The 14,977-nt window shown below is 40.6% G+C and overlaps 1 protein-coding gene across 2 annotated transcripts; it reads left to right on the top strand.

Annotated features, from left to right (window-relative positions):
* Positions 1 to 1,761: 1,761 nt before the first annotated feature.
* Positions 1,762 to 13,652, top strand: tbxa2r (thromboxane A2 receptor). Of its 2 annotated transcripts, XM_029695560.1 has the most exons (4): positions 1,762 to 2,015; positions 6,769 to 7,645; positions 11,561 to 11,694; positions 12,650 to 12,948. In XM_029695560.1, exons 2-4 carry the CDS (start codon positions 6,770 to 6,772, stop codon positions 12,822 to 12,824), a joined length of 1,185 nt encoding a protein of 394 aa, XP_029551420.1. In that variant the 5' UTR covers positions 1,762 to 2,015; position 6,769; the 3' UTR covers positions 12,825 to 12,948. The 2 variants fall into 2 exon arrangements, with proteins under 2 accessions (XP_029551420.1, XP_029551419.1); XM_029695559.1 differs by lacking the exon at positions 11,561 to 11,694 and having other exon boundaries at positions 1,773 to 2,015; positions 12,650 to 13,652.
* The last annotated feature ends 1,325 nt before the right edge of the window (positions 13,653 to 14,977 follow it).

Below are 14,977 nucleotides of genomic sequence, written 5' to 3'. Positions count from 1 at the left end.
GGAGTATCTTCCTTTGAAGATATCAGGTGTAGCGCCTAAATCGCATAATGCCTGTTTAAGAGGACATTATCTGGATGTGATTTAGGAAAGCCAGACTGTAGGACCCTTTTCACAGAGGGCTCTACATGGAACACAAAATAGTTTTACCTGGACCCATAAATGGGTCAGCCGAAGAACACCTTTTGAACCCTTTTTTTCAAAGAGTGGTAGCCTATATTGGGAAGTTGTTTGTTTGACCCAAAAGGATGGCCTCCTTTCAAAATGGCAGTTCAATGTGATCTTCAAAGGAAGACTAAGGAAGTACAGTACAGTACAGTGGATACATAATGGCCTTTGAAATAGCTTTCAGCTGTAATACTTCAACTGGAAAGCCAATAGTTAATCTGCCCATTAATCATCTGGCAGTGTCTGGTACCTCAGGCCATCCCTGTCTCCTTCCAAGGCGTCGCCCTCCTCTTATCACGAGAGACTCTTTTAATTCACTCAGTCACTACTCATAGATGGTGTACAGATTCAATGTTGCCTTGGGTACATCCTCTTGTTCCTGGACTGGAGCAGCAGTGCTGTACACTGTTGCAGCTAAATGCTACTTAAGTTGAGCATTGATGTAACTGCCGGCGTTAAAATGTCTCATATTAGTGACATAAGGTTGTCTACATGGTTTGGTTGTATAGGCTCTGTGTTTCCTTCAGACTAATTGGCCTCCCTCATTGACCAGTGAAATAGGCTACTGCTGAGATTATTAATAACCATAATTGTCTGTTTGTTTACACCCTCAGAAATATTTCACATTTAGGATATTGTAATGTACATAGTCATCATTGACCTGTGTATAAAGTTGATTGGACTTGCGGGGCCTCTAATGGAGCTTGTCTAATAGGAAATTATTTAGAAAACATACATGTTATGCCAAAAGCACTAATACTTAAAGGGGCAATCAGCAATTGAAACAATAAAATAAAAAAATCCCTGTCACTTTTCCTGTAAAAACGCTGGAGAAATGCAACCACTCTCAAATTCAAAGACAGAACTATGAATGCATTGATTGAGCATCCATATCAACATTATAGTTTTACCCATGTTTTAAGGCTATACAGTGTTTGTTTATACTTTGTTTACAAACATTGGAATAAACAAGTTCATATTTTTGGTTCAGATGGGCTACAACACTTAAAGCAGTAATCAACAGTTGAAACAAGAACAAAGTGTCCTTTCCACCCCTGGTTCAATAACTAGCTGAGGGATGAGGTCTGGAGAAAGGTAACCACTCTCAAATTCATAGGCAGAGCTTTGGATGCAAGGATTGGCCATCCATCATAACAACATTATAGATTTAACCATGTTTTAAGGCTATACAATGTTTGTTTACATTTACTTTTTTTTTTTACAAACGTTGGATTAAAACAAGCTTATATTTTGTGTTCTGATGGGGTACAACAGTTGAACTAAGCTCATGAAACATTTATAAGTTAAATTCTTCAAGAATCAATGGGTACATATTATAACTGTATAAGCAAAAAAATCGATGTAGCAACTACCCCTAATCCCTTTTTTTTCTGAAAGTCACATTTCAAAGCTGTTAACATATTATGATCATTATATTCACACTTTTTTTTATCTACAAGAAGTTTCAATGATTCAATCAACGATGTTGCATTCTCTCGTTGCCTATTATAGAATTTTGCTGATTAGCTACGTTTGCATTTGGAATGCTCCCCACTGTCAATCAATTTTCTTCCAGGGACGAAAAAAATAAACGTTTTAACTGCTGCAGATGGGGAGTTCAGACGATTTTTGCATTGGGTTATATCAATTATGTATAATTTCATATACCGATGTCACTCGTGAGGTCCATTACCGTAAGCCTACAGCTGTTACAACGTCATAAAGATAGTCTCGTGTGGACACGGTGGACTAGAGTCTACTAAACGGACCACGACCGAGGCGTGCGCACAGTAGCAGGCTGAAGACGCTTCGCCCCGATGTTTGAGTGACAGAGTGACTGCTGTAAAAAGGTAGGCTACATGTTACTAATTATCTTCTCTAAAATAGATAGGTTAATTCCAGGCTTTTATATTTCTATAATGTCCAGATAGTCACTATTTACAAGGTTGATATGCCTCTAACATATTCAAGGAGGATAAGGAAGAGTGGGGTAAGCTGAGCCCTTTTTTTCACATTCAGTATTACTCCTTCAAGGGAAAAATAGAATTCATTCAAACAAAGATATCTACATATATTTCAGGATGTTGTGTATCCCTGGAAATAATCAGAATTCATGTAAACATTACAGTTCTGAAAACATAGCTTGTTTTTGTATGGGGTAAATTGAGCCGCAGTACAGGGTAAGTTAAGCCACCTACAAATGTCTGTACTAATGAAATATTATCACTACCTTTTTAAAACCATGTCTATCTTTATTTCCCAAACACAATTAAACACATTCACAATCACTTTCTTTTGTATTTTAATCATTTTAAGCATATTTTTACATCTTTACAACACTTATTTAAACACTTTTAACATACTCCATGCCCTGTTGTTACCTCATATCCCACCAATAATCCCTTGTATCAATTTGCTCAACTTGCCATTGGCTCAACCATTGGCTCAACTTACTCCAAAGCAAATATTTTGACTACATTAGCCCACACAGCTACAGGAATGCACTTTCATGCTAGGTTTATGACCTCATATTGGAGCTGATAGAGACCCCAACTGATGTATAAAACAATCTTTAAATGATCTACTTTGGTTTAGATAGAAGCCTCATGAAACCTCTAAAACAAAATAATTTGACTTGGTGAAAATCATTTTTTATTATTTTAATTTTACTTACCACTTATTCCATGTGGTTTCTTCCTACAGACTCCATGAAATGATGACCTCTTCCTAAATATTTGTCCCAAAATATATTTTTTGTATGGTTTCCTAGAAACAAGGAAGGCTCAACTTACCCCTTTGGCTCAATTTACCTCATGCTTCCCTACCAGGAGTCGCTCCCCTACAGCTTATTTGAGTATAGAAAATTGTTTGTGTTTTGCATGCCTACATTACACTGTATTGTAAGCAGTTTCTTACACCATTTATCATGTCTTTTTTATTTGACTCTACTATAGATTTGTTTTATTTGCTTATTGCTGTTTTTACGGCCTCATGATGGAATTGTTTTTTAAATGAATGTCTCACTTTGTGAGACATATCAAGCAATCCCAAGCTTAGCATAAAACAATAAGGGTAGAACAGGCTACGTGCAAACGATACATTTAGGCCCTATAGGCTATTTAAAACTGGTTAGGCTTCATTGACCACAGCCAGACTTCAAAAACTATACATTAGTAATCTGGTCTCACTGAAACATTTTGAAAGTTCTAAATCACCTAAATAAAATGAAAATCTAAATTCACATATTGTGTGAACACAGCACACTTGTTGCTCTTGTAAAGGATTCAGTTATCTGGCTGCCCATTCTGTAAAACTGTTGAGTTTTATGATATTGTAGAGTTGTATGATGTTACAGTGTTTTGAGGTTGGACTTTAGCACGTATAGCTCGTTAGCACGTAGGGCACATCAATTGGTGTTGGTGAACGTAACAATGATATTGTAGCATTGTATGATATTGTAGAGTTGTAAGATATTATAGGTAGTGTTAGTTAGCCCTGTACCAGCTATACCTGAGCCAACAGTTGCGAGGTCAAGCAATATGGAAATTAACTAGCCTTTATGCTCAGTTGGGGATGGTTATATTCAAAACGTTATACTTACAAAGTACAAGCTGTTGAATATTGTTCAGTCAAAATCAATAGCCCGGCTATTTCTAAGACTGTAGGCTACAGTAATTTGTTAATTACTGTTAATTGACAGTGTTTTAATAATAAAAGGGAACCCATTTCAACCCAAGACCTTGTTCTTTCTAATAATTGTTGACAAAAGTCTAAAAAAATGTGTCACACAAAATGTGTCACAAAGTGCCACACAGCCTCGGTCTCCCCTAATCTAATGAGTTGTGCTGTTTCCCACAGTGTTTTCGGCCTGCCATTCATCTTATTCAGCACTGCATGCGCTTTCTATCATGGGCACCAAAAATATGCGTTGTGAACGCCCCGCGTTCTGTGGTGATTTGCTAGTGTCAAAGGAGATCGACTTGATGGGACAATCGGAATCTCTGGAAGAATTTCAACCAACAGTCTCCACCACACTCGGGACATGATCACGAAATTCTCTGAATGAATTCACATATAAGCTACGGTACTTAAGGTGAACTTACTTCTGGCCTTTGCCTTCAGTTCCCAGCATTGGTTCCATGTTTAGGTATCGTGTTCAGCAACATGAAGATATCCATTTGATATCATGATAATATGTCATTTTTTTTAGAAGCTTTGATCCAAAATGACTTATAGTACAGTAAATGCATAAATGTTTGTGTAAACGTGATCCCTGTGGGAATTGCTATCACCATGGTCCCACCAATAGAGCCACACTGGAGCACGTAGGCTATTTCAACTGTAATATGGATAGTTTGAGATTGCAGGTGTATTTAAGCAAAAAGTCTAAGGATCAACACCAGCTTGTTTTTTATTTGTAGATTTTTATTTTCTCTTGTCCTCTCTGATTTCAGTGCATTTATCCAGTGGTAATCCACTCTCATTAGTTGGAAAACAAAATTGAATGAGTATAGAAATTAGGATATTGGCTGATTGCTTCAGTGTAATTACTCGTGATTCTGCAGTCAAAACACGCAGGGAGACGGGGAAATCTTGAGCCTGATTGCAACAACATAATGCCATTCCTCCAAGGAACACAGGTGAAATTTGACCTGATAACTATTCCCAGTCTGGTCACAGAAAGACTGACTGTCTAGCCATAGCTGGGGATAGAAAGGTCTCAAACAGTAAACAGAAAATCACTAACTACAGTGCATTCGTATTCAGACCCCTAAACTTTTTCCACATTTTGTTACGTTACAGCCTTATTCAAACATTGATTAAATATATGTTTTCCTCATCAATCTACACACACTACCCCATAATGACAAAGCAAAAACAGTTTTTTAGTATTCAGACCCTTTACTCAGTACTTTGTTGAAGCACCTTTGGCAGCGATTACACCCTCAAGTCTTCTTGGGTATGACGCTACAAACTTGGCATACCTGTATTTGGGGAGTTTCTCTCATTCTTCTCTGCAGATCCTCTCAAGCTCTGTCAGGTTGGATGGGGAGCGTTGCTGCCCAGCTATTTTCAGATCTCTCCAGAGATGTTCAATCGGGTTCAAGTCCGGGCACTGGCTGGGCCACTCAAAGACATTCAGAGACTTGTCCCGAAGCCACTCCTGCATTGTCTTGGCTGTGTGCTTCGGGCCGTTGTCCTGTTGGAAGGTGAACCTTCGCCCCAGTCTGTGGTCCTGAGCTCTCTGGAGCAGGTATTCATTAAGGATCTCTCTGTATTTTCATTTTTATAAATTAGCAAACATTTCTAAAAACCTGTTTTCGCTTTGTCATTATGGGTTTTGTGTGTAGATTGATGAGGAAAATATTTTTTTAATCAATTTTAGAATAAGGCTGTAACGTAACAAAATTAGGAAAAAGTGAAGGGGTCTGAATACTTTCCAAATCTTAGCAACTACATCTTTAGCAACTACATATTTAGCAACTACATATTTAGCAACTACATATTTAGCAATTACATCTTAGCAACTACATCTTAGCAACTACATCTTTAGCAACTACATATTTAGCAACTACATCTTAGCAACTATATCTTAGCAACTACATCTTAGCAACTACATCTTTAGCAACTACATCTTAGCAACTACATCTTTAGCAACTACATCTTAGCAACTACATCTTAGCAACTACATCTTTAGCAACTACATCTTAGCAACTACATCTTTAGCAACTACATCTTAGCAACTACATCTTTAGCAACTACATCTTAGCAACTACATCTTAGCAACTACATCTTAGCAACTACATCTTAGCAACTACATCTTTAGCAACTACATCTTAGCAACCCCAACTATCTACTAAGCTTGGTGAACTTCTTTGATTATTTAATTTTATTGAAATGAGAGCATATGATTTTCTGGACTCAGTGATTTGGGTTCATACCTTCAATGCAGTTAGCACACGTTCCTCAGTGAAAGAATAGTAGGATGGCATTTGGAGAATCTGTTTCCTGTTTATTCTCTCTTGTCATGTCCCCATGATAGTCTCTAATTTTACCGGTAGGCTACGTGATCTCAATTTAGTTTGATGGCAGAAGTGAATGACTAGTAAGCTGACCTCTGACCTCTGTTAAGGACAACATTATATTAACGTTGGCGTAATGTTGATGTAACTGCATTTCCTGCCAAGAGATGGGCTACTACAGTTGTGTGTTTTTACTGTCTCCCACAATTTGGAATTCATGGGGTCAAAGTCTCTATGGGGTCAAAGTCTCTGGTGGAACCGGCCTTATCGCTGTGTTCAATAGAATGGTAAACGTAGCAATCCGACTGGTTCCAAAAGGCTATGTAGACAATGACAGTATGGCAGACAAAAGTTTTCAGTTGGTTCTGTGAACATTTTTGAAAGCTGTATGTAGTTTTCGAGGTCAGTCGAGTGTAAGCATTCCAGTTCTGTCAACGAATAAACATTCCTGCCACAACATATCATATCATATATAGTCTTTGCTGAATGGAAGTTTATTTTTCTGTCCTGTGAGCTAAATCTGTTACTGAGCTAAATCTGTTATTCTGTTACTAATGCAGAGTTCTGTCCCATTTGTCAGGATGAAGAATAAAGACAACGGAAATCTGAAATGGACTAGTTCCTCCTCTTCTGAAGTGTTGGGAATAGCCGAACTTCCTGCAACCGCCACCATGAACCTCTCCAACGAGACGACTCCACCGTGCTTCTCCATCAACAATCCCCCCTTCAACTTCACCCACACCATTGCTTCCGTCTACTTCTCCACTGTGTTCAGCCCTCTGGGCCTCACCTTCAACCTCATCGCTTTTGTGGTCCTCCTCAAGTCCTTCCAGCGCATGCACAGCCGCTCGCGCTCCTCCTTTCTCGTCTTCCTCGGCGGCCTGGTGGTCACCGACTTCATGGGCCTCCTGGTCACCGGCATTATCGTGATCTCCTTCCACTTCACCCAGTTCAACTGGCGCCGCCTGGACCCGCACTGCCACTTCTGCAACTACATGGGCATGTCCATGGTCTTCTACGGCCTGTGCCCGCTGCTGCTGGGCGCCACCATGGCTGTGGAGCGCTTCGTGGGCATCAACCGACCGTTCGCCCGCTCGACCAGCATGCCCAAGTCGCGGGCCGTGTGCATAGTGCTGATGGTGTGGGCGGTGGCGGGGTCCATCTCACTGCTGCCCCTGGTGGGCGTGGGGAGCTACCATATGCAGAAACCAGGCTCCTGGTGCTTCTTCAACATTAGCTCTAAGGCTAGCGACATGGTCTTCTGTCTGCTCTTCTCTCTGGTGGGGCTGCTGTCCATAGCCGTGTCTTTCCTGCTCAACACTGTGAGCGTGGTGACCCTGGTCAAGGTGTGCTGCGGCCAGGACAGCACGCAGCGTCGCCGCGACTACGAGGTGGAGATGATGGTGCAGCTCATCTGGATCATGATGATCGCTACCATCTGCTGGTGCCCCCTGCTGGTGAGTAGTGGCAGCCTATCAAAACGTGCACGCATACATACGTACACACACATATACACACTATACCAAGCACGTACGGTACATGTCAGGAGGACACAATATCCACTCAAACACATCATTATAGTCATCATTCAGTATTGATGTGTAAGAAATGATCACATTTGTTCTTTGTAACATATTTAAGCAACAAGGCCCAAGGGGGTGTGGTATATGGCCAATTTACCACGGCTAAGGGCTGTTCTTATGCACGACGCAACGTGAACAAGCCTGCACACAATCCTTAGCCGTGGTATATTGGCCATATATCACCAACCCCCGAGGTGCCTTATTGCTATTGTAGACTGGTTACCAAAGTAATTAGAGCAGTAAAAATACATGTTTTTTCATACCCGTGGTAAATGCTCTGATATACCACGGCTGTCAGCCAATCAGCATTCAGGGCTCGAACCACCCAATCTCTTCATTCAAAGCTAACGACTGGAATGATCTGCAAAAAACACTCAAAATGTAGTTTTATCTCAATCTCTTCATTCAAAGACTCAATCATGGACACTCTTACTGACAGTTGTGGCTGCTTTGCGTGATGTATTGTTGTCTCTACCATCTTGACCTTTGTGCTGTTGTCTGTGCCCAATAATGTTTGTACCCTGTTTTGTGCTGCTACCATGTTGTGTTGCTGCCATGTTGTGTTGCTACCATGCTGTGTTGTCTTAGTTCTCTCTTTATGTAGTGTTGTGTTGTCTCTCTTATCGTGATGTGTATTTTGTCCTATATTTTTATTTAATTTATTTTTATTTTTAATTCCAGCCTTTTGCCTTCAAGGAAAGCCGTCATTGTAAATAAGAATTTGATCTTAACTGACTTAATTAACATATATAATGCAATAGACCATCACTGCTGCATACTGTATACGTACTGCATTTGTATGGCAAATTAAGTCAAGAGATAATGATCAACTCCCACTTGATACAGGCCCCAATACATGTGTATCAATATGTGCACACAAAAAGCTCTGATAATTGAGGTTGCTCTCTCGACCCTCCGCTAATTGAACTCTCTTTGGCTAACTTTCCGGTACCACTGCTGACTTGCCTCTAAAGCTAAGCAAGGTTGGTCCCTGGATTGAAGAACAGCTGCTGCTGGAAATGCTGTTGGAGGTCCAGAAGGGGGCCCTCTGGTCTATGGAGATTCCAATGCCCCAGGGCAGCGAAGGGGACATTGTCCTGCGTAAGGTGCCGTCTTTCGGGATGGGATGTTAAACGGTTGTCCTGACTCTCCGTGGTCACTAAAGATCCCATGGCGCTTATCGTAAGAGTAAGGGGTGTCTTGGCTACATTACCAACATGACCATCATGGCCACCTAATCATCCCCAGCTTCCAATTGGTGGTTTTATCCCCTCTTCTCTCCCTGTAACTCTTACCTAGGTTGTTGCAATAATATGTTCTCAGTCAACTTACCTGGTAAAATAAGGCTGAATAACTGGCTGAACAGCATAAACTGTGGGGCGTCTTTGTAAGCAATGTGCATTGCTTACAGCTAAGGTCAAGTTCAGGAAGAGGAACTGGCCCCTGTATTAGGGAGTGGGGCTGTATGCTGGCTGGAGATAAGGCCTGTAAGAGAGGGCCATCTCCGGCTGCAGACAAAGGGGGATATCCGGGCCAGAGTCTCTTTCCTAGATCTGCCTCTGTCCCTCTGTCTCTTTGTGTTCAATCGATTCAATTCAAAACTGATACAAAGTTTTCAATCGCACAGTGAATAAGTTCAGTTGATAAAAGTACTAACAAATACATAAATGTTATATTACATAAACAAACTGTCTCAGACATGTAATGTACAGGGCATTCAGAAAGTATTCAGAGCTTTTCCTTTGTTACGTTACATCTTATTCTAAAATTGATTAAATCATTTTTCCCCCTCATCAATCTACACACAATACCCAATAATGACAAAGTGAAAACAGGTTTTAAGAAATGTTTGCAAATGTATTAAAAATAAAAAACAGAAATACCTTATTAGGCTACCTGGGACGGCAGGTAGCCTAGTGGTTAGAGCGTTGGGCTAGTAACCGAAAAGTTGCAAGATTGAATCCCAGAGCTGACAAGGTAAAAATCTGCCGTTCTGCCCCTGAACAAGGCAGTTAACCTACTGTTCCTAGGCCGTCATTGAAATTAACAATTTGTTCTTAACTGACTTGCCTAGTTAAATAAAGGTAAAAAATAAAATGTAAAAAGTATACAGTTCTCTGCAGCATTCCACCAATAAGGCCTTTATGGTAGAGTGACCAGACAGAAGCCATTCCTCAGGAAAAGGCACATGACAGCCCACTTGGGGTTTGCCAAAGGCATCTAAAGACTCTCAGACCATGAGAAACAAGATTCTCTGGTCTGATGAAACCAAGATTGAACTCTTTGCCCTGAATGCCAAGCGTCACGTCTGGAGGAAACCTGGCACCATCCCTATGTTGTGGCATGCTTTGGGAATGTTTTTCCGCGTCAGGGACTGGGAGACTAGTCAGGATCGTTAATCTTTCCCTCGATCCTGACTAGTCTCCCAGTCCCAGCTACTGAAAAACATCATGATGCTGATCCTTGATGAAAACCTGCTTCAGAGCACTCAGGACCTCATACTGGGGCGAAGGTTCACCTTCCAACAGGACAATGACCCTAAGCACACAGCCAAGACAATGCAGGAGTGGCTTCAGGACAAGTCTCTGAATGTCCTTGAGTGGCCCAGCCAGAGCCCTGACTTGAACCCGATTGAATATCTCTGGAGAGACCTAAAAATAGCTGGGGAGCAACGCTCCCCATCCAACCTGACAGAGCTTGAGAGGATCTGTAGAGGGAAGAACTCCCCAAATACAGGTGTGCCAAGCCTTTAGTGTCATACCCAAGGAGATTCGAGGCTGCAATCGCTGCCAATAGTGCTTCAACAAAGTACTGAGTAAAGGGTCTGAATACTTATGTTAATGTCATATTTTTTATACATTTGAAGAAAAAAAATGTAAACTTGTTTTTGCTTTGTCATTATGGGGTATTGTGTGTAGATTGATGGGGGGGGGACACACGATGTAATCAATTTTAGAACAAGGCTGTAACGTAACAAAATGTGGAAAAAGTCAAGGGGTCTGAATACTTTCCGAACGCGCTGTATACACATCTCGTTATTTCTCACTCTCAAAAAAATGGGGCTTAGTCTGGTCTAAGCTACCAGTCTCTAAATGCCTCATTTCTCCTAAGCAATGCAGACTAAATTAGCTGACCTCAAAGTGCTGTAATACTTCTGGACCGTAGCCATTCAAGGCTCTTTGTAATCAACATTGTGGCTTAGGTAGTTGGGAGGCCAAAAACCACATCAACTCACATCACAGCCTCACAATGTGGGTGTATGAAGTGCTACTGTTCCACTGCTCTTTGTGTGTTCTGTAACACTTTATTTTCAATACACAGTACCTACCATCAAAATAAAGTGTTGACTGTCAGTGTTTGTGTTTGTCAGTGTTTCCGCTAGATTATTTTTTTAAGCGCCACCAAATCAATATCGAAGGCCTTTTTTAACCAACATTTTTCATTTAAAAATCTAAAAGGGGTTAGATTGAAGCCTAATTATTTTAGGAAGGAAGGGAAAGAGTTAGGTGGAAATAATGGTAACACTTTATTTAACAAGGCAAGTCAGTTAAGAACAAATTCTTATTTACAAGGACAGACTAGGAACAGTGGGTTAACTGTCTTGTTCAGGGGCAGAACAACAGATTTTTACCTTGTCAGTGCGGGGATTCGATCTTGCAACCTTTCGGTTACTAGCCCTCTAACCACTAACCACTCTAACCACTAGGCTACCTGCCGCCCCACTATCGTATGTTCTTCAGCACTTCTGGAGCCCTTTATCCAGTCTAACCTCCTGACTGTCCTGTACAGATATATAGTCTGAAAGGTGCTGTGTACGGCAAACCCGTAGAGCCTGACTTCATGTTACTCACCCTACGGATGGCCACCTTCAATCAGCTATGTGACCCCTGGGTATACATCCTATGTCAGGAGTCCAGACTAAGGCGAGTAAAAACAGCTAATGTTTATAGTGCCCCCTATCTTTACTCACTGCACATTGCTTTGGGCTGTGACTCCTCCGGACCTCATCCAAAGCCAGACCATCCAGATTAATGTATCATTCGTGCCACAACTATGGACTCATCCGCTTTGGACAGCCATCTTAGCCGCTTCACTTCTCCTTAACAGCTTTTGAACTACATTATTCATAACCCCCAACTGGAGCATGCTCAGTCCAAAGGATATTCGAGGGATATTCGTTTCTGTTCTATTCCATATCAGGCAGGCAATAAGCCATTCACTTGCAATCTCTGCTTTTTCCAGTGCACACCCAACCCCCCCCCCCCAATGGACCAACGATGGTGGTATCTAAAAAAAAAAACGTTTAAAAACTATGATCATTCCAAATCATAAGCAACGCTTTGGACATGTGGTCGTTGTGTATCTGCGTACTCCATGCGTGTGTTCCGTTGTTAATGATGCATGCGTGTGTGTTCCGTTGTTAATGATTCGTGTGTGTGTGTGTGTTTGACCACAGCAACTCACTGTCTGCCAGCTGCAATCCTGAGACACTAAAAGGGACTGTTAGCATTTTTTAGATGCATCTGGAAAATGCAAATTATTTGCTAAACACAAGCGCATATGTCATTTCTGAGGAGTAATGCTTATTTGTGTGTGTGAGTGTGTGTATGAATGTGTGTGTGTGCGTGTATGAATGTGTGTGAGAAGGCCCAAACTGCTGCACTCGTGTTCAAACTACTGATGACAAATCGTTCTCCCTCTCACTTCCCCTCTCTCTCTCTCTAACTGTTATTCTCTCCATCTCCCTCCCTATTCTTCTCATTTTCTTTCTGTCTCTCCATCTCCCTCCCTATTCTTCTTATTTTCTTTCTGTCTCTCCATTTCCCTCCCTATTCTTCTAATTTTCTTTCTGTCCCTCCCTCCCCCTACATTTCACAGGTGTTTATTGCACAGACTGTGTTGTCAGAGAGCCCAGTTCAGGTCCGCTACCTGCTGCTCTTCATCCGTTTCGCCACCTGGAACCAGATCCTGGACCCCTGGGTGTACATCCTGTTTCGCCGCGCCGTCCTTAAGCGCCTCTACCCCAGCTGGGACTGGTCCCGGGGCTCCATAAGGACCCTGTACCCGGCCTCCTTCGTCGGCACCATCCGCCGGTTCACCCGTTCTTCCCTGGGCGGTGACGTCCTGGGGGGTGGCGAAAGGCACGTGTCAGTCGAAACCCAGTCATTTAACGTGAAAGCTCCACCTTCATCGCCTTGACTGTTTCCTGTTGTTGTGCATTGGTACTCATCCTCGTCAGTGACATTTTTATTTATATGGTTTTTAGGTGCTGTCTAAACAGTTCTAAAAAGAGACTGAACGTGGATACGGCTGTGGGATTTCACTGGGCACAAACAGGTTGAATCAACGTATTGGGACGTGGAATCTATGTGGAAAATACATTGGAATTGAAAAAACGTAAAATGTTTTTTTCAACCACAAGGTTATGTCGTCATTGTAACCAATTTTCAACATAGACAAACCTTGTATGAAATATGTTAAATTTGTATCTTTGAAACAATGGCAGAACTTCAACCTTATATCCACTATCAGAAGAAGAAAAAAAAAACAGGCTGAGCAGCACCTCCTACTGGAGAGTTGATCTATCTACAACTATAAATTTGGTTTCCCATCCAGGGTTTCAACCAAGCTCAGCCCTACTTAGTTGTTATGTACTATGTCACTGACTACTGCCAATGTGCTATTGTGAGAATGATTATTGAGAGATCTCTTAATAACTAAATGTTGCTATCAAAGTAATTCCAAAGGGTAGGTTTAACAGCGCAAATTAAATGTATCCGTACTTTATAAGTCATGCATCATCAATTATACTATTTAGGCCTATATAGCATTTGCAAAGTCATCAACAGCTATTATTTCAATTCAACCATGGTAAAAAAAATAGAGAAAGTGGGTGGTTCGAGCCCTGAATGCTGATTGATTGACAGCCATGGTATATCAGACCATATACCACGGTTATGACAAAATATTTATTTTTACTGCTTTAATTACATTGGTAACCAGTTTATAGTAGCAATAAGGCACCTCAGGGGTTTGTGATATATGGCCAATATACCACGGCCAATATACCACGGCTTAGAGCTGTATCCGGGCACACGTTGCGTTCTGTGTAAGAATAGCCCTCGGGCTGTATTGCTTAAATAGACAATACATATAGGCCTAGGGTTTCAAGCTTTGGTTCATTTCAAATTTACTCTTCAAGGTAATTATTAATGTTGGATTCATGTCTCCATCTCAACCAAAAAATATAAGTTAAAGAATATGGACTAAATTTCAATCAAAGTTTATTTAATGTGCATTTAAAGTTTGATTTAATTTAGTCCTATTCTTTAAGTTAGATTGTTGGTTGCGTTGAAGACGTTAATATGTTGTCTCCATGTCTATTTATTTAAAGTGCATTTAAAGTTTATTAGATTACATTTAGTCATATTCTTTACGTTAGATTTTGTTTGAGATGGAGACGTGAATCCAACATATCAATAATTCATTTTGTAGACAAACTGAGTATTGAATTGGGTTTGACAGTCAATGCAAGTAAACATCAACATTTGAAAGAGATCTTCTGCTTGGAGAGTTCCATCTGTGCCACTGACTTAGTCTGGCTTTAATTCCAGTTTGTCTACAAATAAATGATTGATATGATGGATTCACGTGTCCATCTCAACCAAAAATCTAACTTAAAGAATAGGACTAAATTAAATCAAACTTTAAATGCACTTTAAATAACGTTTGATTTGATTTAGTCCCCATTCTATACAATTGATTCTTGGTTGAGATGGAGATATGAATTGAACATATCAATTATTAATTTGTAGACAAACTGGAATTAAAGCCAGACTAAGTCAATGGAACAAAAGATAAAACTACTTCAAATGTTAATATTTGGTTGCGTTGACAAACAAACACAATTAAATTACAGTTTTGCAATACAGTTAATAGCCTATTAACTTGTCGACAACTTAACTAAAAATGTAAATTAAAGACAAGGATTAAGCCAGAGGCTCAGATGAAACTTACCAAGTATTAGATATCCTTTAAATGTTGATATTTGGTTGTGTTGTAAACCAAACACAATTCAATAATACTTTTGTATCACGGTAAATAGCCTGAAGTTAAGGCTATCTTACAAACTAACATAACAGTATTTATTCAACCTTAAAATGAGTAACACATCCATGGCCACATTTTAAGGTTACCCTACTATAA

The sequence above is a fragment of the Salmo trutta genome, chromosome 17, assembly GCF_901001165.1.
Source record: "Salmo trutta chromosome 17, fSalTru1.1, whole genome shotgun sequence".
Classification (NCBI taxonomy): Eukaryota; Metazoa; Chordata; class Actinopteri; order Salmoniformes; family Salmonidae; genus Salmo; species Salmo trutta.
Note: the sequence above shows the minus strand (reverse complement) of the source record. Positions and strands in the feature narration are given on the sequence as shown.

Excerpts from the sequence above, each read along its gene's own strand:
- tbxa2r (XM_029695559.1), top strand. The coding sequence starts at position 6,770 with ATGAAGAATAAAGACAACGGAAATCTGAAATGGACTAGTTCCTCCTCT. Across the intron at positions 7,646-12,649 it reads TCTGCTGGTGCCCCCTGCTG|GTGTTTATTGCACAGACTGT; the intron begins GTGAGTAGTGGC and ends TACATTTCACAG.